The sequence below is a fragment of the Crocuta crocuta genome, unplaced genomic scaffold, assembly GCF_008692635.1.
Source record: "Crocuta crocuta isolate KB4526 unplaced genomic scaffold, BGI_CrCroc_1.0 scaffold9, whole genome shotgun sequence".
Taxonomy (NCBI): domain Eukaryota; kingdom Metazoa; phylum Chordata; class Mammalia; order Carnivora; family Hyaenidae; genus Crocuta; species Crocuta crocuta.
In genome coordinates this window covers 3,743,757-3,767,610 of record NW_027551567.1, presented here as the reverse complement: position 1 = coordinate 3,767,610, position 23,854 = coordinate 3,743,757, and the positions used below count along the sequence as shown (strand labels likewise).

Sequence of the window (23,854 nt, the reverse complement as noted above, 5' to 3'; positions counted from 1 at the left end):
GGGGGAAGATGTATTTATAGGATATTAAATCTTAAAGTAACAGAAAAACTAAAATTTTTCCCAACATCTTTTCAGTAGAGGAATTCCCTCTGCAACATCCTGACAGGTGGCAGTCTAGCTTATATTTGATAACTTACTTGACAGATGGAGAAGCAGACGTAGAGTAGTTAAATGATTTTCCTCAGAGAAAGAAATTCATGCTAGAACTCTCCAGGCTTTTGCCTCTAAGAGTAGTACTCTTTCTCAGCTTATTGCTCCATCTTATTTTATTCCATTTTGTTGTTATTGTATGAGCTTGGGCAATAAAGATCCCGGTTAAATTGGCAGATACCCTGTTGGAAGTAGATGGCTAAGTGACTGATAATATGTATAACACTTAATATTCAGAGCTTAAAAACTATACACCATGAAGAAGAGTACACTTACAGTCTTTGGTACTTTTCTTGAAATTATTTAGGAAAGTACCCAGATTTCATCCAAACCTTTTCCACGGTATTTAACCGAAGAAGTAAATAAACTACTTCAGTTGTCTGTTGCTTTGCTTGTTGACTGATGGCAAACTCTAGGTATTTTCCTATGTGATAGCAAATTGTGGAGGCTCTGAGAAAGAAGTGTTAGGTTCATTGTTGTGAACTCTTCTGGTACTTTGATATTTACCAAAAAGGCTTCCCAGCCAGTCTCCAGATTTCTCTTCCAGCTGGTTTTTCCTTCCTGGCTCCCCTCTTAACCATTTCTCCATGCTTTCTGGATAGTTCTAGCAATGTTACCTGTTTCTTAATTTTCATAAGCAGATGATTTTTAGTATTGGCTTCCATCATGGATATCCACAGATTAGCTACAGTGTTCTTGAGACCTTGGAGAAATGGGGAGTGGACCCTCATTACTTAATAATAACAACATTTAAAAGTTGAGCATCTTAGATTTTTTTGCCTTTGGCATATTGGTTTTATCCAAGTATACTAAAACCACTATGATTTTGTTCTTATAATCAAATTATACTTTCTAATCTCAGCTTTTGGAAATATTTGATGTAATATATTAATAATAATATCAAAATACATTGTATTATTCCTAACAGTTTGAAATGTGCTTTTATATACATGGTTTCATTTAACCGTCACAATGATTCTGTGAAAAAAGCAGGATCTTTATTATCCCTATTTTACAGATGAGAAATGGAGGCTCAGGAAGATTGGTTGTCTTTTCTAAAAGATCACGTTGCCAGTGATGTGAGGCAGAGCCAGGAATTGAAGTTAGGACTTCTCTTCTTTTTATATCATGCCTTGTTGCACCTAGCCTAATACCTGTAAATAAAATTCCACCTAGCTTAAAGAATTAACTCCTCTTCTCTGTTGTCAATTTCTGAAGAGATTTTGCCAACCTCACTACGCTAAATAGGAAAATAGAACCTTTACCTTAGCAGAGATTTAAGATTTATTTTAAAAGAGTATGTGCTCAGTTTCTTTACTTGCTTAAATGTGCTTAGCATTATTTCTATTAACAAAGTCTCTGCCCATTTCTGTGCTTCTCTGTTTCTTGTTCTTTGCCTGACATAGCTTCTGGAGTAATTTGTGCACTATAAAGCCAAGAGGAGTTTCTTACAATAGCAGGGCATTGTAGGTAGCCAGACTTTAATACAACTCAGATGTTAAGTGACAGATTTTGCAGCTATAACCTTTACTTGGTCCTCTGTTACTTAGAATGTCTCTTTGATGGGAGTTATTTTATGGCTAATCACTTAAACTAGAACTGTATGTTTATTACCTCCTTTGGAAAAGTTGAGGGAATTAACATTTTACACAAAAATACTAGTGTATTTATATTTTCAAATGTGGTGGTTGTAAAGGATGGGGAGCTTTTAGTTTTACCTATCCAGCCCCTTAGTTTAATTTAATCTAGCCTACAGCAAGTTTGAAGTGAAGACCTAGGGCTTAGAGAATAATGGGTACATCTCAGTAGGTTATGCTCATTAGTTTGTTTATAGTGAAGACTCTAGAGGTTTGATGTGGTTTTGAACAGTAAACCACTTCTGAATTTTTTTTTAATTGACTAAGTTTGGACCCACTAAAAGCCAGCTAAACCAAGAAATGAATGCTCTTTGATTTGGGGGAATTGAGGGTGGGTAGAACTCAAAATTTTAAATGCTGGTTTCATTTTAAGGTTTTAACATCCTATAATAAAATAACTCTAATAACTAAATCAAATATTCAAGTAGATGGCCTTTGACTATCACAGGAACTTTAAGCCTATATATTACTTGTGCCTTTGGTCATGATCTCAAGATTGGAAAGACCCTGAATGCTTTTTTTTTTTAACCCACTTTTAGCTCCCTTTTAAACATCATGATAATGAATTGGCCTTTGCTTGAATACTTCTAGAGAATTGTTTGCTAGGTAGTTCAGTTCATTCTTAACCTATGATTAGAAAAGCTCCAATGTGAAAATTGTGGAAACTATATTCTTAGAATTCCATCTTTTGTATCTAGTGCTACCCCTCAAGCTATGGCAAACAAAGTGTAAATCCCTCTTTCATGCCATAGCAATGGAGATTTTTAAAGATTTTAAATCTACATTCATGATTCATGTTTGTTTTTTGTTTTAATGTTTATTTATTTTTGAGAGAGAGACAGTGTGAGCCAGGGAGGGGCAGAGAAAGAGGGAGACACAGAATCCGAAGCAGGCTTCAGGCCCTGAGCTGTCAGCACAGAGCCCGATGCGGGGCTCGAACCCATGTACCGTGTGATCATGACCTGAGCTGTAGTCAGACACTAACTGACTGAGCCACCCAAGCACCCCCATGATTCCTGTTTTCTAATGCATTTTGTTTTCCCTTTTAATGTAGAACCTCATGTGTACCCTAAATATGATCTGGCCAGCTTTGAAGTCATTGGTACTCTCATATTTTTCATTCTAACATTTTATACCTGTTAGTATGACTTAAGATGACATTAACCTTTCTGGGTAGCCAGATCATGCAACTTGGTGACATTACTAAAATCACACAGAATTTTTTTAAAAACTAAATACTACCCTTAAATTATCAGTGACATATTTTAAAGTTAATGTATTTTGAGAGAGATTAAGAGAGAGGGCACAAGCAGGGGAGGGGCAGAGAGAGGGGGAGAGAAAATCCCAAATAGGCTCCAAGCTGCCAATACAGAGCCCGACAGCACAGAGTCCAATGCAGGGCTTAAACTCACGAATCGTGAAATCATGACCTGAGCCAAAATCAAGAATTAGACACTCAACTGAGTCACCCCTCAACTATATTTTTATACTTTGTCTTTTGGCATACAAGGCATTGCTTTTTTCCCCCCATCCTGCTTAATTTCACTGTTAGATTCATTGTCTCTGCAATTTGTCAATACTCTTTTAAGTCTTGAATTTGTTATTCGAGGTTTTTGTTCTTACACGTTTCCTCTAATTAACATATATTCTGTTGGCATCCAGGTCCTTGATAATAACCATAAAATGGTCGTGTCCAGAAACCTAGCCTCTGGGATACTTCTAGAAATCTTCCTTCTTGCCTTCAGTCCTTTAATCAGTATTCTTTGATTATGGTTGTTTGGGCAAATATTCCTATTTTTCCTTTTCTCTGGTCCATGATTCTCCTTTTTTATATATAAGGATTGGGTGAAAGACCTTAACAAGTATGTGGCTAGAGTTCTTACAAGTAATATTGTTTAATATTGAGGTTACTGTGACCTAATTTATTATTTTTAAAAATGAGCTTTTTTTAAAGAATAGTTTTAAATTGTGAAGAGTCCCTATATACTCCACAACCAGTTTTCCTTACTCTTCATATCTTAAATTAGTATGCTACATTTGTCACAATTAATAAACCAATATTTATACTGTGTTATTAACTAACTTCCATACTTTATTCAGATTTCCTTAGTTTTTACCTAATGTCCTTTTTCTGTTCCAGGATCCCATCCAGGATACCACATTACATTTAGTCGTCATGTCTTCTTAGGCTCCTCTTGGCTGTGACAGTTTTTCAGACTTTCCTTGTTTTTGATGACCTTGACAGTTTTGAGGAATACTGGTCAGGTATTTTGTAGAATGTCCCTTAACTGGGAGTTATCTGATGTTGCTCTCATGATTAGAACTGGGCTTATGGATTTGGGGAGGAAGATCACAGAGGTAAAATGGCACTGTTGTCACATCGTATCAGGGGTACATACTCTCCGCATGACTTCTCGTTGATATTGACATTACTTGATCACCTGGATGAGGTAGGATGTTTATCAGGTTTCTCTACTTTAAAGTTACTCTTTTCCTCCCTTTCCATATAGTACTCTTTGAAGGAAGTTACTACATACAGAGCACATGTAAGAGGTAGAAATTTAAGCTCCACTTCCTTGAGAGGGCAGTATCTATACAGATTATTTGGAATTCCACAACATGGACTAATGAATATTCATTGTCTACTTTGGTCATAATCCAATACTACTTTATTTTAGTTGCTCAAATTATCCCAGCTTTGGCCATTGGAAACTCTTTGATTCAACTGCTTCGTCCCTTTTACATGCCCCCTTCGTTGTGGGTTGTTTTTTATTTGAGTACTTCCTTGCTTTCTGACAGTACAAGGTACTCCAGCTTATTTTGCCTGTTACCTACCCCAGTCCTAAAATCAGCTATTTTCCAAAGAGCCCTTGTTCTTTTTCTTAGAGACTAGTATTAGAAACTAAGACCTGATAACTGGGTGTGTTCATTGCTATGGAGGTGTTATTGCTTCTAGGACCTTTCAACAGACAAAGCAAGAAAATATATGCAGGTATACTGAGCTGTGTATATACAGATCTGTAAATATTTCTATATGTAACCAGCTGTAGGTATGTTAAACTAAATATGAGGGTTCACACTGATGTCTTTCACTCAAATTCATACCACAAGGATCATTCTGGTCTTCTCTTCTTGTTTTATTTATGACCTCTCGCTTCAACAGAATATCATGTCATTAGAATCATGGAATAATAATGTAGCCTTTTCAGAGTGACTTCCTACCATTAGCCATCTGTATACTTAATTAATCATTTTAGTGTACATGTATAGTGTTTCAGAATTGATAACTTCTACCTCTGTGGAAAATGGCTTTATTGATTAGAGTCCAATACTTTTGCACAGTATCTTTTGCCATTTTTCTTATAACTCCACTCATCCAAAGTTAGGTACATGGGCACTTTATTTCCTCACCTCTTCCATTAAAGTTCTTTCATAACCTTTGTAATACAGTTAGGTTTTTTTTTTGGCCACATTCTGCATTTCATCCTACATGTCCTCAACCTCCTAAATAATTTTTTAAAATTTTCATATCTTAAGATTCCTTCTTTGTTCTGTAAAGTTCTGTAGGCTTTGACAAATGCATGGTGCCATGTATCTACCATTATGGTATCCTACAGAATAGTTTCACTGCTGTAAAAATACCTACTATCTTAACCCATTCAACCCTCTCCTGAACACCTGACAGCTACTGATTTATTTACCATCTCTATAGTTTTGCCTTTTTGAGATTGTCATGTAAATTTGTAGCCTTTTGGTCTAGCTTCTTTTACTTGGCAGTATGCATTTAACATTTATATATGTCTTTAATACCTTAACAGCTCATTCTGTTTTATTGTTGAATATGTTTTATTGCTTATTAAAGACCTCTATGTCTTTAATACCTTAACAGCTTATTGCTGTTTTAGTGCTGAATAGCAATAAAATAGATCCTTCATCCAGTTTCCTTATCCACTCACCTATTAAAAGATAACCTGGTTTGCTATGAGTTGATGTTTATGAATAAAGCTACTATACACATTTTCATGCAAATGTCGGTGTGGACAGAAATTTCACATCAATTATGTAAATATTAAGAGTAAGATTGCTAGATCTCATGATAAGACTATGTTTTGCTTTGTAAGAAACTGCCCGACTTTTCTAAAGTGACTATACCATCCTGTATTCTCACCAGCAATGAATGAGAATTCCTATTGCTCTAGACCCCCACTGGCAATTGGTATTACATATTTGGGGAATGTAACATTCTAATAGGTGTGTAGTAATATCACATTTTTGTTTCAGTTAACAGTCTCTATAATGACATAAGATACTGAAGATGTTTTTGTGTGCGTACTTGCCATCTGTGTATGTTCCTTGATGAGAACACTTCTTTAGATTTTTTTTGCCTATTTTTTAATCATGTGATTTGTTTTATTGTTAACTTTTAACAGTTCTTTGTATATTTTGGATACAAGGCCTTTATCGGATATAAGTTTTGCAAATACGTTCTTTCAGCCTGTGGCTTATCCTTTTTCTTAATAGTGCAGAAATCTTAAATTTTAATGAAGTCTGGCTTATGAATTTTTTCTTTTGTGGATCATGCTTTTGCTATTGTATCTAAAAGCTCATTACCACTATGTTAACTATACTAAAATAAAATAGAATACAATAACAATACATACATACTCATTACCAAACCTAGAGTTCTATAGATTTTTCTCTTACAAGTTTTGCATTTTACATTTGGGTCTCTGATACATTTTGGGATTATTTTTGTGACAAGTATAACCTAATTTACGTTTAGTGAATCTGTATTGTCTCTTAACACATACCTTCTGAATGATCACAAGCCATGTTTTTAATATAATTAATTTTGAGACTCTTACTTAGGATGATATCTATTGCTCACTCCATTTTGAAAATTACATTTTCCCATCTGTCCTTTTAAATCTAAAGTTTATTATTATCAGAACCACCATAAGAATAGAGGAAGTCTCCCTTTTCCCTGTCATTATAAATAATGCATAGTCAAACCCAAGCAGCAGACTTTTCTCAAAAAGCTACCCACCTTTGCCACTCAGATTGTTCTCAACATTTTTGGTGAGCTAGGGCTATCTTGGGTTCAAGCTTTAATAACAATTCACACAGATTGGTACCGGGTCTGTAACACTCATGGTGTGTGCGTCCTTGGTCCTTAGCCTGCTTCCCCTTCTTTTGTATATGTCATGATTTTACAGTCTAGATTCTAAGAGACCACCCTGTTCCAGTCACACTGAATCCCTTCAGCCTTTTCCCTTAATTCTGATTTATTGGGATAATTTACAGTTGCACAAAGTACACTTTATCAGCTTTCCAGTCCTTTCTTGAATTTGAAACCCTGCAGTGTTTTCCCCCCAGAGCCCATTTTTTTCCAAAGGAGATTTCTAAAGCTTAACCTTTACCACAATACTTCTAAATCCTTAAGAGTTTTGTGAGAAAATAAGTCTTTATTTCAGTATTAAACTTCTCATTTAAAATCAAGATAGAGAATTGTTTCTTGGTTTATCAGATATTAGCATACATAAGATGTAATAATATTTTGAAGGGAGGGGAGATGGGAGGAGAGAGCAGGTGATAACTAATACTTTCCAGGTCAATAGGATGAGGCCAGATTTCATTATATACAGCTGCATTTACTTTTGGATAATAAATCTTTAGTTTCTTCACTTTTTTGGTATATTTTTAGTGTAAATTTTTTATAAAGATACATGTATATATATATTTTTTGTATAAACATAACACATAAATATATATATCTTTACCTGTCTATACAGAGAATGCCAGAAGAGGTGACTCTGAAACCTAGACTTAAATCTGCTCACAAATTTATTGTGTTAGGACATTTCTTTTTTTTTTTTTTTTTTTTACAAATAGTTTATTGTCAAATTAGTTTCCACATAACACTCAGTGCTCATCCCCACAAGTGTGTGTTAGGACATTTCTTACAGAAAGTTACTAAAAAGAACACCTTAAAGACTATATTACATACTTTTAGAAATAGAGTTGGCCTTACTTATTTCTCTTTGGTTGTTCTCCTTCCCTTCCTTCCTTCCTTTTCCTTTTTTCTTTGCTTTATGTCCCCTTCTCTTCTTTGCCCTTAACTGGGCTTGTCCTGGTATACAAAGTGACTGAATGGAACATTTTCGCTTTTATTTAAAAAAATCACTACTCAATTAGATTGCCTTTTACTTGTATATAACCCTTAAATCCTTGAGGTACAGTGACTGGATAAAATGAAGCTGACAGAATTAAACTGCAGTAAGCTTATAAAAGTGTTCACTTGCAGTTTTGGGCTGATGACATATTTGTATATATTTATCCTTTACTATTAACGTAATTAAATATAAATGTAGTGATCCCCATATTTTCATTTTCACTAAAAATGATTTTAAAATACACCCATTGGTTTCTTGAAACATCTCGAAACATTCTGTATTAATGAGTATATTTTATAATAATAATGTTACAGGGATAAATATGTCAAGTTAANNNTAAGTGTAAAACTCATGATGAAATCTTATTTCACACAAAAATTTTAGTGTTGAAGACTAACTAGGTTCATTTGTGACGTGGATTTTTTTTAATTAATAAATTCTTTTTAAATATTTATTTTCAGACAGAGAGATAGCACAAGTAGGGAAGGGGCAGAGAGAGAGAGATGGGGGAGGGAGACAATCCCAAGCATGCCTGGTGTCACCAGCGAAGAGCCCGACATGGGGCTCAAACCCACAAGTTGTGAGATCATGATCTGAGTTGAAACCAAGAGCCAGACACTTAACCAACTGAGCCACCCAGGCACCCTGACATAGAATTTTTTTTTTTAATTTTTAAAAATTCTGTTTTATATCCGTCATATCAAAAAATCAGTTATGATCATAAATTTTTACCATAATCCATTATGACCATAAAGTTTCAGATTTAATGAAAAAGCAAGCAACATGATTTAAAATTCTGAAATCTTTTAAGTAAAAATTCTGTTTCTTATAAATGTAATATATTCCCTCAAGAAAGGGTAAGGAGTGGGCTGAAGATTAAGACTATTCCTAATTGGTAATTTGGACACTGAAAACTAGATACCTAGAGCAGTAGTTCTCAATCCTGGCTGTGCTTAAATCACCTGAAGAATTTTCAGGCATTCCAGTGCTTAGAGGCCTACCTCAGACCATAGTGTCTCGGTCTGAGCCCCAGGCATTAGTATTTTTTTTAGAAGAACAAGATGATTATACAGCCAGGGTTAAAAACCAGTTATCCAGAGCTTGTCGTTTTATGTTTTTATTAAATTTCTAAATTTGGATTTTTGTGACTAACAATGCTGCATTGATTTTTTTAATTTATGTTTTATTGTGATTAAAAACATAACATAAAATATACCATTTAATCATTTTTAAGTGTACCATTCAGTGTTAAGTATATTCATATTGTTGTAAAACAGATCCCCAGAACTTTTTCATTTGCAAAACTAAAATTCTATAATAATAACAGCTCCTTGAACCCTACCCACCACGCCTAGCCAGTAGTTAACCATCATTTTACTTTTGGTTTCTATTATTTGATTATTTTAGTACCATATTTACCTTTTTGTGACAAGCTTATTTCACTTAGCATAATGTTCTCAAGGATAGTCCATATTTCAGCATGTGACAGGATTTCCTTCCTTTTTAAGGCACCTGGGTGTCAGTTGAGTATCAAGATTCCAGCTCAGGTCATGATCCCAGGGTTATGAGACTGAGCCCTGTATTGGGCTCTGCTCTGAGTGTGGAGCCTGCTTAAGATTCTTTCACTCTCCCCTGCTTGCATGCTCTCTCTCTAAAATAAAAAAAAAATTAAAAATAGTGAATAATACTCCGTTGCCTGTATATACCACATTTTGTTTATCTGTTCACTTATTGGTGGACATTGGGATTACTTCCACTTCTTGGCTGTTGTGAGTAGTATTACTATGAACATGGGGGTGCATGTGCATATCTTTTTAAGACCCTTCTTTCAGTTCTTTTGTGTATATACCCAGAAGTGGGATAGCTGGATCATATGGTAGATCTATCTTTAACATTTTGGGGAACTTCCATATTGTTTTCATAGAAGTTGCTCCATTTTACAGTCCCATGAACAGTGCTCAAAAGTTCCAATTTCTCCACATCCTCACCAGCACTTATTTTTTGTTTTATGATAGTAACTATTTTAATGATGTGAGGTAATGTCCCATTGTAGTTTTGATTTGCATTTCTCTCATGATTAGTTGGGTATCTTCTTGTGTGTTAGACATTTGTATCCTCTTTGTAGAAATGTCTTTTAAAGTCATTTGTCTACTTTATAATAGGATTATTTGATATTTTATTGTTAGGTTTTAAGCATTCTTTATATATTCTGGATATCAACCCCTTAGCAGGTATATGATTTGCAAATTCTTTCTCTCAGTATGTAGGCTGCCTTTTCACCCCACTCTTCTGTCCTTTGATACATAAAAATTAGGTTTGATGTAGTTCCCGTTGTCCGTATTTAGGTTTTTTGTCTGTACCTTGCTGTCATATCCAATAAATTCTTGCCAAGTCTAATGTCTTCAAGCTTACTCTCTTTGTTTTCTTCTAGGAGTTTTATAGTTTTGGGTCTTAAATTTAGATCTTCAGTCCATTTTGAGTTAAATTCTTATATGGTATACAGTAAGTGTCCCACTTCATTTTTTTGCATGTGGATATTAGTTCTCCCAGTACCATTTGCTGAAAAAATTGTCCATTTCTCATTGAGTGATTTTGGCAGTCTTGTTGAAGATCATTTGACTGTACATGTGAGGGTTTATTTCTGAAATTTCTGTTCTGCAGCATTGCCTATATATGTTTGTCATTAGACCAGTACCACACTGTTTTGATTAATGTAGCTTTATAAATTATTTTGAGGTGAGGAAGTGTAACCTCAGACTTGGTTCTTTTTCAAAATTGTGTTGGCTGTTTGGAATCCCTTGAGATTTCCTGTGACTTTTAGGATAAATTTTTCTCTCTCTGCAAAAAATGCCATTGAAATTTTGACAGGAATTGTATTGAATTCTTAAATTGTTTTGATAGCTGGACATTTTAACAATATTAAGTCTTTCATTCTATGAACACAGGGATCTTTCCATTTTCTTGTGTCTTTAATTTCTTTCAGCCATGTTTTATAGATTTTAGGGACAGGTATTTCACCTTCTTGGTTAGGTTTATTTCTAAGTATTATATTCTTTTTGTTGATATTGTAAAGTGGAATTGTTTTTCTTAATTTCCTTTTCAGATTATTCATTGTTAGTTTATAAAAATTTAATTTATTGTGTTTTGATTTTTGTGTCCTGTAACTTTTTGCTAAAGTCATTTATTCTAATTGGTGTGTGTGCGTGTGTGTGTGTTTAGGGTTTTCTATAAGATCGTGTCATGTGCAGATTATTTTACTTCTTCCTTTCCAATTTGAATGCCTTTTTTTCCTCTCTCTTACCTAAATGCTAAGTTGTTTTTAAAACAAAATACAAATTGTACTTTTTAAAAAGGAATAGGTAATTTAGATTCAGGTAGGCCATGATGAAAATTTCAGAATTTACTCTGAAGGCAAAGGCACCTTTGGCAAATTTTAAACTGGGAGAAGACAATCAAGTGTGTGCTTTTAAAAAAAGAAAAAAGAAAAAGCAAGTCCTACTGGAGATGTGATGACTTAAGAGTGGATCCAGAAGACTAACAGAGTGCTATAAAGTGGTCTCATAGCTTAAAGAGTGGGCTGGGAGGAATGGGTGAATATCAGGAGTAGAGATGGAGAAGAGTAAATAGATTGAGTATTTAAGAATTATAAATGACAAAATTAGGTGGTGGATTGGATGTCTGGGTGAGAAGGAAGCATGAGAGAGCATTCTTTAAGGCCAACTTCTTAGATTCCTGGCTTGAGCACAACTAAGTGGATTGAGGTAACATATACTGTGGTATAAGAGATTTTTTTTCCCTAAATGTTTATTTTGAGAGAGAGAATAGAATCCCAGGCATAGACAGTGCAGAGCCCAATGCGGGCCTCCATCTCACAAACTGTGAGATCATGACCTGCACCAAAATCAAGAGTCAGGTGCTTAACCAACTGAGACACCCAGGCATCCCAGTATAGAATTTTTTTATGCAGAGTTTGAGATGCTTGTTAAACAGCTAGTTTAGAGATGCTACAGAGGAAATTGTGTGCAAATCTGGGCATGGAGATAAACACCCAGTAAATACCTTGACTCCACTTTGAGGAAAATTCAGGACCTAGTCTTAAGTTTTTGTGCATAAGATATGTTCATTTGATATTTGTGAAATGATTTATCACAGAAATCCAACATATATATTATATTTAATTACCTTCAGTGTAGGAACTATTTTTAATATTATGTAAGTGACATTCTATGAGAAGAAGCCATTCTTTCTTAATTAAACTGGCTAAATATCATTCATTTACATTGTCATTTTATGTAACCTCAAATGTAGTAAAACCTGCTTTTCTGTTCAAGTCCATAAATACAGAGAAAATAGATTAAAAGGCTACACACAAGTAAAATTCAAGATATTTTTTACTTTTCTGGGATGGGAATGGGAAAAGCAAGGTAGAGAATGAGATGTGCTATGACTCAAGGATAAATATAAGACTTTTTTCATAAATCTGGCAAGCACTAAAACAGGTAGTCTTTGTGGTGATGCTACAACAGCTGTAATGTCTGGATTGGAGAGAAGTAGAGAAAGATACAGAGGAATGGGTAAAAGGAAAGCAGTGAGGAAGAAGTGGAGAAAGATGGGGGAGAGTGAGCATTTAGTAGGTTCTTCATGAAATGAGTATTAAAATGTAATCTACTTTTGATCCATTTGAACCCTGTGCTTCAGAATTATTTTCCTTTAAAAGCTAATGCTACTTCACAGCTCTTTACTGCTATAAAGTGCCATTCTAATTTGAAATAGACACACTAGAGGCACCCGGGTGGCTCAGTCGGTTAAGCATCTGACTCTTATTTCAGCTCAGGTCTTAATCTCAGGGTCATTGAGTTCAAGTCCCCAGTTTGAGCCTACTTAAAAAAAAATGTGCAGCATGGAGCCTACTTAAAAAAGGAGACACACTAGTCAAATGTGAATTTTGTTTTCTCATGCCACCACCACTGTATTAGGCTGTAAGTTAGAGGACCCATTTTTCTGGTCCTGGTTCTATCATTAACTGGCTGTATGACCTTAAGAAGTTACTTACCTTCTGTGAGCCTCAGTTTACTCATCTGCCAAGTGATGGAGCTGGACAAAATGATTTGTAAAGTCCCTTCTGCTCTAATATTCTGTATTTCTTTGGCATCAGTTTTGTCGTAAGTGTGGCAGTGGTTTCTTATCGTTTAAAAAAAGATCCACATGTAACTATGTATTTGACATTTTACAGTGTTAACATGTATCCTCCTGTACATTGAACTAGCACAGAAATTATTTTGTACAATTTGTCATTCTTATTTTATATGTTGCTATTTGAGATTCTATTCAGAGTGTCATCAGTTTTGTTAAATACTTGCCACCTTTAATTTCTTTGCCATAATTCTCTGAATTTGTTGATTTTGAGTTTTCATGGGAGTATTTTAAGTAATTCCCAGACTTTGTATTGCTGGATTTTTCCTTTTGAAAGAATTACTAGGAAACTAAAACTGTTTTTTAAGTCTACGACTTATTTATAGCCAGAACAACTTTATTTTAACTTTTTAAAAAATTTTCATTTAAAGTCTTTACTGATTTTGGTTTGTCAGTGAACTAAACTGTTAAAAGATACTTGCAATATAATTGTCCCCAGTAGGATCAGATGATATTAAAAAAGAAGAGTAATGCCCTATATACGTAAGACACATAGAGACACCATAAAGTTATGCATTTAGTTTTATTTCTCTATGTTGAGTCTTCATACTTTTTTATTTAGTTTAGCGTGGCAGAGAGTAGAATAGAGTGTGGCAGGTACAAAGTTCTGGACTTCAAGAAAAGGATGGAATTTGAGATTCTGTGTTAAGATGCTTATATGCTCATGGTTTTAATACTGAGGAGCCATGATTATACTGTCTTGGAGAAGACTCTTTACAGTAGAATACAGTGCAGTTAGATCTAAAAAATAAAGTTACTAGCGGGTAACAAAGAATATTTAAAGAAGGAAGAACATTTCTCATTTTCCATCTTTTAACTCACAAATTGCTTACTAGACATATTTCCCAGCCTGCTCATAAGTAGAGAAATTGTGTGTTTTACTTAGAGTATGTGAAATTGCATTCCCAAAAGCCTTCCAAAGGTCTCAGGCTATACATCACCAAATAAATTTTTAAACACGATTTTCTCATTCTTGTAAAGAAAACAGAGAAAAGTTTAAATATGCACTTGTTAACTCTCCCTCACAAATACAAAAAATAAAAATTCTTATTTGTAGTTGATCAAACAGGCAGTAGGAAATTCAGAGATTTGAACAGAGTAGAAGTGTATTAATGCATGAGTGGGTTTAAGCAAATGTTGAGGTTTATCAGTTAATGTTTTAAAAGTTACAAACCTACAGAAGTATCAGCAGACTCTCCCTACCCCCTTATTTATTTTTCTGTAGATATTTAATTTGTTTTAGAACACCCATTAAAGCAAAATAGAACTTCACCTTTGTAAAATAAAAAATATGTCATCAGTATTGAACACAGTATTAGTTTGAATCTCACCTTCTAGCATATACAAGTATCCTTTTGTGGTTACCAGTGTAAGTGTGTAATGCTCCAGTACTGCAAACTTCTAGGGATGCTCATTTCTGGTATTCAATAATAAATGCTGTGAGGAAAAGAATTTAGTATAATTTTAATAGCATGGACTATTAGAATTCAATGCAAAATTATTTTTATCTTAAGTTAATTCATTTCATTCTAAATGGTACTCTCAGGTAAAAATATTTAAAGCACCTTTTAAAATTTAGCAGTATAAACTCCTTTTGCTTATAAGGTCTAGTGTTTCGTAATAGTGTGACAGTAATCGAAAATTGCAAAGAAAAAAGGGTAGTACCTGTGCTTAAAAAAATATATTCCTTATAAGTATTTGTATTGCAAATGAATTATTTTCAAATGTTAATAATCTATCATGTCTTTTGTTTTTTAAAGTGAATGAATTTTTAGCTTTTGAGGGTCCCATCTTGTTGGATATGAGAATTAAACATCTAATCAAAACCAATCAGTTAAATCAAGCAACTGCTCTAGCAAAGCTGTGTTCTGACCATCCAGAGATTGGTACAAAGGGTAGTTTTAAGCAAACTTACCTTGTTTGTCTTTGTACATCATCACCAAATGAAAAGTTAATCGAAGAGGTAAGTATGTTTTCTTTTGTTAGCAATTAATTTTAAAAGTGAAGAAGTTAATTTTCAATTAGATTAGAATGTCTTTGACTGCTCTTTCTCTTAGAGAAGAGAGATAGCAAGGGACTGTTATTGTCAATCTAAATTTTTTAGTATGCTCTTGGGTAGTGATTCTAAGAAGCTTTCAGAATTATATGTAAACTGATTTCACCTAGCTTCTGTTTTAAATAATTTGAATCTTTTTACTGCGTTGGTTAAATTATGGGAAAGATGAAGGTGGCGGAACAGTTTAGTAGGATATTTATATTTGTCAGCAGTTGGGCCTTAACTTTGTTTTACCTGATACTTGTAGGATACTTGTAGATCTTTCTAACTGGCTAATTTAAGTAACTATTAGGATTTATATGACTTCCTCCTAAGAATATGTTTTCTGTTTTATACATACACATGATGTATTCAAAAACAATGTATTCCTAGAAGAAGTTATAAATACAGATAGAAAATGTCTATCTATCTATAGACTAAAAGTTTACTTATATATTGAATGTAAAACTTTATTTTCTCTGTGAAACACATGATTTTTTTTATTTCTAGCTTGGCATAAAGCATAGTATTCATGTATTTGTTTTATACTACAGAATTCTGAGGTAGAATCATGGTCCAAATGATTTTGGAATTTGCATAGTATACCTTCAGACAGAAAGCTGAATGCCCATATGAGGTTAGAGGTTGTGATTGTAGAGGTAATTGTGTGATTATTATTACTTTTTTTTTTTAAGAATAGAAAATGGAGAGGAAGATGGTAGCCTTGGACTAAGAGTAGGTCCAATAAGGTTGTTGTAGATGGTGAGGCTAATGAGGGTACTGGGAAGAGTGATGTATGGCAGTTTCTAGGCTGGACAGAATAGATCCCAGGGTGGTCGCCTAAGAAATTGTATCAGTTTGGACATTGGCTAATCCATAGATTTTTTTTTTCTTTCTCTTTTATCTCAGATAGTTGGCTTTTTAGTCTCTGTATGAGAGCAAAATAGAAGACTGAAGTTTTCTTATTAGTTCAGAATAGGTATGCAGACAGTTAATTGGCAGACCTATAAAGTTTCTTGAGATAGCTTTTGAAATGTATTGAACAGTTTTTCTAAAATTCTTAACTAAATTATTATGCTGCTGCCACATCTTAAGATTTTTTTTCAGCTCAAATAAACCTTTCATTATCAATTCACTTCTTGCCCTTAGGTCAGTCTGTCCATCCATCCATCCATCCTTCCTTCAGCAAATTTTTATTAAGTGAATGATATGTGATGTCTAAGCAATGTGGGGTTAAATGGGGGTTAAGGGATAAGCCTTGGCCTAAAGAATCCTAACTTCTATTAGAAAACTTTGTAAACATAGGGTCATTGGGTTAGCTCTGAAGTCCTGTTTGAAGTTGAAGAGTATAAATTTGTAATTTCTAGGAAGAATCTGTATTTCTAACTCTGTTGAATAATCAAAAGATCTTGCAGTACTGAACCTGTTTCCTTTTGGTTTAGTTGAGTAGTAGCAACCCAGCTTGCTCTGGGAGATCCTCAAGAAAATTCCCTATGAGGGCAATATCATAGTATCATAATATAGTATCATAATACCAAGTATCTTTGATATTATATGAAATGATTTTTTTTCCCCTTCTTAGGCAGGTAGAATTAAGGCATTCCATGTTCTTTTTTTTTTTTAAGTGTTTAATTTTTAGAGAGAAAGGAAGGGGCAAAGAGAGAAGGACAGAGGATTGAAAGTAGGCTCCACGCTGACAGCAGAAAGCCCAATGCGGAGCTCAAATGCACAAGCTGTGAGATTATGACCCAAGCTGAATTCTGATGCTTAACTGACTGAGCCACCCAGGCACCCCAAGCCTCCACATTCTTGCTAAAAGTCCCCTTTTGCTTAGAGATTGTTTGGTTACTCTTTTATGTTCCTATTACAAACATACAGAAACCTTTTCTTCCTTTTCCATGTGAAGTGGGTTAAAATTAGCTGTCACCAAATCTATTTTATTTCTGTCCCAGGAGAAGGTAGTCACTTTGGAACATTTGCCCAAAGACATCATCCCCTTCAGAGGCTGTATTCTCTCTCTCACACACATTTATTTACCTTTACCTGTCTGGTTCTTAGAAGCATTTTAGTTTTTTACCCATTTCTTATAGTATGGTGGGCATAGATATTGGAAAGAATCAACCTTACCCTCGATTCTGTGGTCCTTTAGAGGAAACCTTTGTCCAAGTGAGCAAGTAGGCAAGGGATTGACTATTCCCCCAGGATCCTTTCATTGTAATAGAATTAACAGCTCGCCTTGGTAGATGGCTGAAGAATGGGGCTGAGAGAGAGTAGTGTCTGTCTGGCTTCTCGGGAATTATTAGCTTGGCCTGTATTCTTGATATAGTTATAAAACAAAGTGAGCAGTGTTGATTTAGATCCTGTATTTCTATTGGTTTTGTCATTAAAGTGAACATAGAATTTAAAGAGTAAAACCTTTTTCTCTCTAATCATCGCTTCCCAATTTAATACTTCCCCAAGTAATCATTTGGTTTGAAATTTGATATCTAACCTTTCTGATGTTTAATATATATAGAATACTTTTCTATATATTTTTCCTGTATATATATGCACCCTGACAGCTAGTTACTTTTTCCCTGTTTATTATGAACATCATCTTTCCATGTTGTTACATATAGATCAACCTCATTCTTTGTCATGGCTGCAGAATTCCCTATATGTATTTATAATAGCTTTAGTTAGACCTAGGGAACATTTAACCTATTGTCTTGTATGTACATCCTTTCATTCCTGTCAGGGGCACACTGGTGGGGCATATTTCACGAAATGGAGTTCTTGAATCAAGGAATTTTTAAATTAATAGATAGGGACATACTTCCAACCAAAAAAGATTATGCCAATTTATACTGCCATAAACAGTATATGAAATTTCCTCTTCCCTAACACTGGAGATTATTTGNTTCACTATTTGATTTAATGTTTTCTTAGTATGATTAGGCTTACCATTTAAATTCTTTTTTAGAAGGAAAGCAATTTTATGTTGGTAAGCAAAAGGCTTCTTAAAATGTGATTAGAGCCAATACATTTTCGAAGTATACTTGATAAATGTATATAAATACTGGAGAAGAGCTCTATATTTTTTGAATACCTGGCATAAAGAGCCATATTAAAACCTAAAAATCATCTTTCGTGTTTTATTTTAAAATTTTTAATGTTTATTTCCACACACATGAGCAGGGTAGGGGCAGAGAGAGAGGGAGATACAGAATCTGAAGCAGGCTCCAGGCTCTGAGCTGTCAGCACAGGGCCTGACATGAGGCTCAGACCTATGAACTGTGAGATCTTGACCTGAGCTGAAGTCCGATGCTTAACGAACTGAGCCACCCAGCCACCCCTCATCTTTCATGTTTTTGAGATGGTTTTTCTGTTTTACAAAGAGTTCAGCAAAATATGCCTTTAACAGATTCTTCTGATTTTAAAAATTTATTCAGTTCTAAATTTTCTGGTACTTAATTTTTTTGCTCGTTTTTTAAAGCAATAGAGAAAAGATATCTATAATATGTAAATAGTCCCTACTTAAGTAAATACTGGTAATTGCTATTTTATGCTGCCTTGGATTAAAAAAAAATTCTTGTTCATTGATAGCTGTATTTGACTTGCATTTCACTTTCATAGTTTGAATTGAGCCATTCATTAGTCTAAATATGGTTTAATTTTCCCTGCCATTCTCTTAAGTGTCCTGTTTGAGAGGACTCTCTAGCGGCAAATCAGGGAAATGAAGGACAGTAAAAATTATTTTCTTAGCATACCTATAAAAAGTGAGGTTTTCTGTATTATTGAATATGCCAAATGTTTCATTTGATATGTTGTATATATATGAAATACAGAGAAGGTAGAAGATAAAATGAAATGCTTTTTAAAATAGAGGCAATCTGACTTACAAATATATATTTCTAATTATTAAGTGTAAGTTTATGTAGGTAATGGCATTCCTTATATATAATACACAGATTTTGCATCATCAGAGCAAGAAGAGTGGCTTAGGTTTTAAAAGCACTGGACAACAGGGGCACCTGGGTGGCGCAGTCAGTTAAGTGTCCCACTTCAGCTCACATCATGACCTCACAGTTCATGAGTTTGAGCCTTACATCGGGCTCTGTGCTGACAGCTCAGAGCCTGGAGCCTGCCTCAGATCTTTGTCTCCCTCTCTCTCTGCCTGCTCTGTCTCTGTCTTTCTCTCTCTCTCTCTTTTTCTTTCTCTCTCAAAAATGAATAAACATTAAAAAAAAAAACAGTGTAGAAGAACAACAGCGAAAGATCAGATTCAAAACAAATCAGACTTTCAGGATGTAAGATTTTTTATTAAACCTAAATATGTGAAAATCAATATTTAGCAATAAAGGGCCTCAACATGCTTGTGCATGGAGAATTCTGGATAAAATAAAGACTTTGAAGCTCCATCTGGGTTGAAATCTTCACTGCCACTAATTAATAGCATGTGACTTTGAGCAAGTAACCTCTCTGAACGTTATCTCTAAAAAGTTAATAGTAATATCTACCAGGCAAGCTATTGTGCAGATTTAGCAATACTATTTCTGAAGAAGCTGGCACTAATAAATAAATATGAGCTGTTATTATTATTATTATTAACATGAAAAAGTAAACAAAACTCATGGGTTGACTTCCTAACATTTGTCTGTGTGTATATACCAGGATAATTGTTTAAAGTTAACACTGTTTCAGGGTGTCTGGGCAGCTCAGTCGGTTAAGCATCCGACTTCGGCTCAGGTCATGATCTCACAGTTTGTGGGTTCAAGCCATCTGTCAGGCTCTGTGCTGACAGCTCAGAGCCTGGAGCCTGCTTCAGATTCTGTGTCTCCCTCTCTTTCTCTCTGCCCTTCCCTAATTCATGCTCTGTTTCTGTTTCAAAAATAAACACTAAAAAATTTTTTAAAAAAATAACAGTTGCAGTAAAAGATAATGTGATCAAATGGAAAGAAGGGGAGTATTTGATGTCAGTCAGACAAAATTTGATTTGTAGCTCTACCACTTAATTAACTTTTGCAGCTTGGGCAAATTACATAATTTCCTTGAACCCCACATTCATTGTGTATAATATGTTAATTATAATGCTTACCTAGTAGAAAATTTCTGATTAAATAATAAAATATGTCTGACAGTGTATTTAATGTGATACAGATATTTGATATTACAAATTGTTCAGCCTTTTTTTAAATTTGTTTAAGTGGGCTCACTTAAAGATTTGTTAGAAAGAGTCAGATGGAGGAATAATGGAAAGAGCACTGTACCGGAGAGTTCCAAGACTTCAGTTTCAGTCTTAACTCTGCCACTAACTTCATAATTCCTTTAAGAAATCATTGTTGTTAAACACATAGACTCAGAGCTGGGTCTTGTTTTAGTGGTTTCTAGCCCAACTTAAGGTATAGAATGGAACCTCCAAATCTATTCTCATGCAACCTTAATTCTCCTCAAAGATCAACCTCAAGATTATCCTTATTTAGGCACTTGTGCAGTCCTAAACACATCATATTTTATTCTCTCTCTCTCTTTTTCTCTCTGTCTGTCTCTCACTCACATACTCGCAAGTTGATGAGGGGAGACAAGATCGATAAGGAGTGGCATGGTTACCTCTGTGGTACATGGGTGCCAGTGGTCTGTATTGGTCTTCAATTTTTTTTTTTTTTTTTTTTGCTGTTTGTCAGTTGTAACACGTTGGAATTAATCTTTTTTATTTCGTGGAACATTGGTAATTTGTGATGTGTGCTGTTGGACATATCTTTGTTTTACAGCAAATGCTTGTATAGATACATGTAAATTCTGTTTATGTAGTAAATCATTGTACTGTGATAGTAAATTTAAACTTTTCAAAAAATAAGCAGTAAGATTGTAATTTAATGAAGAAGTTGCCTTCATCTATGTTATACTTATGTATGCATGACTGTTGAGGCTTTGAGATGAAATGAATTTATATGAAAAGAAAAATAATGGAGATTTATAGAAAGCTGAGATGAGTTTAAAGGTGGTTATAACTACAGTATAAAATGTTTCATATTATACTTTTTCCCCCTCAGATGAAGACACTTTATTAGTCTATATCCAATAGACCTTTCTCTGTCTTTCTGCTGATTCTAATGCTTTTTAAATTACCAGATGAAAAGGGGGAAAAATACAGCTTTTCTTTTTCAGTATCATAGGCCTGATTAATGGGTAGTGGGTACTTAAAATTAGCATTAGTTTTTTACATATAGATATTTGTAAAATTCTTGAAAATAGTTGGTTTTCTGACTTGAAAAAAGATTGCTTTATTGCAGCCTAGTAATGACAAACTATGAATTGATAGTATATGAGTTTGTGAGGTTTTACTGATTAAAATGATCTGTAAATGTCTAGTGAAGATTTTAAAGTCTATTGCTATATATCCTAATACAAACTGTGCTATGGCCTATTTCTATGTCCTTTTTCTGTAGATCTCAGAAGTTGATTGTAAAGATGCACTAGAAATGATCTGCAACTTAGAATCTGAGGGTGATGAAAAAAATGCTCTTGTCTTATGTACTGCATTTTTATCACGTCAGCTTCAACAAGGAGATATGTACTGTGCTTGGTGAGTTGATTTTATTTTGTAAGGAAAACTTTGTTAAACAAGAATACAAGAAAGGTTGTGAGAATGCAGAGAGCTTGAGAACATATTTTTAATCCTTTAAAGTCTTAAGAGAAAAAGCTTATTTTCAGTCATTACATGCTATGTAAACTGTCAAGTAGTTCATATTATAACTTTAAAATTTTTTTGTATTAAGGACCACACAACTCCTTACTATACCAGTAATGATTGTATAATGATTAATAAATGTTAGAAAATGAAAGAAAGTTTTATTTTATCTAATGCCACAATAACAATGTTTTCAGATATGTAAGCAATCTATGATTGAATGTGTGTATTTTTTCCCTCTGCATATTACACACTTTCAATTACATAATTAGCTGCCAATCATTCATGTATGGAAATATAGTTCATTTTCTGTCTGTGAGACAATCATTTTACTTCACTGCCTTCTTCAGTGCACATTACTTTATATGATACATTTTCAAGTGTGCAAAGCCTGTTATATATAATCTTTTGGGAGCTTACAACTAATGGGGCTGTTGACTTCAGCTGATTCAAAAATCTTAAGGTCAGCTGTCTTAAATTAATATGTTAGCAAAAGCTGACAGTCTGTTTAGTGAAGAGCATTATCAGTCTTCACTGTTACATTGGTTATATGGAAACACAAATTTATTTTACAATATACTAACATTTAAGAATTTTTGCCAAGTGACTAACACATTACATACAAATGAATATGGAACAGACAAGCTAAATAAATGTAGCATTAAAGAAGAATAAAGTTTATAAAGGTTTTCTGAGCAGTTGTGAGTTTTGTTATGATGGGAAAATCATGAATGCACTACAGAGAGGATTAATATAAAAAGCATGTAGAAAGATTCTGAAGGAAGAATAAATAACATGCATTTACTACTAAGGACAAGTATATTTTCTATGCAACATAAATAGTTGTAATAAATAGGAAATTAAGTATGCTTTTCATTAAAAAAGGTATCAAAGTCTGGATTTCATATGACCAACAAAGGCAATCTATTATCAGCTCTTAAGAAGGAAGGCAAAATAGGAGTTTATGTTTAAGAAATGCTGTTTAAAACAAGTAATTGAGAAGAATGGGTTGGGGGCTGAACAGTGAGAGCAGAGTTGGGATTAAGTGGCAAGACAGAGTTGAGACAGGAAAATCAACTAGAAAACCCATAAACAGTCCATCTGGGAAGTTATGAAGGCTTCCTTATGCATGTGGCATGGGGTAAAAAAAATGTTGACAATAACAGTGTTTAGGATAGTAAAAAGCAGGGGCTGATAGGGTCAGTGATAATGATGCATTAAATTAGAAAGATGGTGAACTGGAAAGAATGTTAATCATCTTTTTCATATATTAAGTTTCAGGTTTCAGAAGAGATCAAAGTGGAGAAGTCTTATAAAGAACTAGAGAGGTGAAATTGGTCAAGACTGGAGAGACAGATTTTGAAGTCCTCAATATATAGGTTAAAATCCAGTGAATGAGCAAGTTATTCAATTGGGTGGTGAAAGGGCAGAGTTCCTAGGAGTGCAAACTGAGGAAATAATAATAGGAAAGGCCTGTATTGAGGAGTATACTTGGTGAAAAAAGTTGAAACAAGGAAGAAGATTTTTGTGGAAATTAACCACGGAGGACAGAAGAGAAATAGGATGATAGGTAAAAGGGAGGAAAATTCATCATTTCAGTAGGCTTATTTTCTATGAAAAATACATTCTGATTGCATTTGAAATAATTTTAAAGTCAGTTTTCAAAGATTTCTTTTATTATTTTACCAATTTGACAGAAGTTAGTTAAGTCACTTTCTTTTGGGTTCTGTGTCATTGTTGGTTGTTAACATTTAATAGTATTAAATTTAAAATCTTAAATTTAATTGACCAATTGATCAATTTTAAATTTAAGGTAGAATAAAAATGAAATGCTTTTTAAAATATGCCATTGATATATATGTATTATGCATTTTATGTATACACACATTTCATACTTCTTATATAAAGTTCAAATGTGACTCAGAGTGACCATTTGTATAATTTTAGTTTCAGTGAGAGGTGCTTCACCAGTGACAGGCAGTGTTTCTGTCTGAGA

General features: G+C 34.0%; 1 protein-coding gene across 2 annotated transcripts in view; it reads left to right on the top strand.

Moving 5' to 3' along the window:
• ZNF292 (zinc finger protein 292) overlaps positions 1-23,854 on the top strand; it is a 94,121-nt gene that overhangs the window by 55,523 nt on the left and 14,744 nt on the right. For both annotated transcript variants that reach the window (XM_077750362.1, XM_077750361.1), the window contains exons 5-6: positions 14,914-15,116; positions 21,617-21,753. In XM_077750362.1, coding sequence (XP_077606488.1) covers positions 14,914-15,116; positions 21,617-21,753 — 340 coding nt within the window. The remainder of the gene's footprint in view (positions 1-14,913; positions 15,117-21,616; positions 21,754-23,854) is intronic.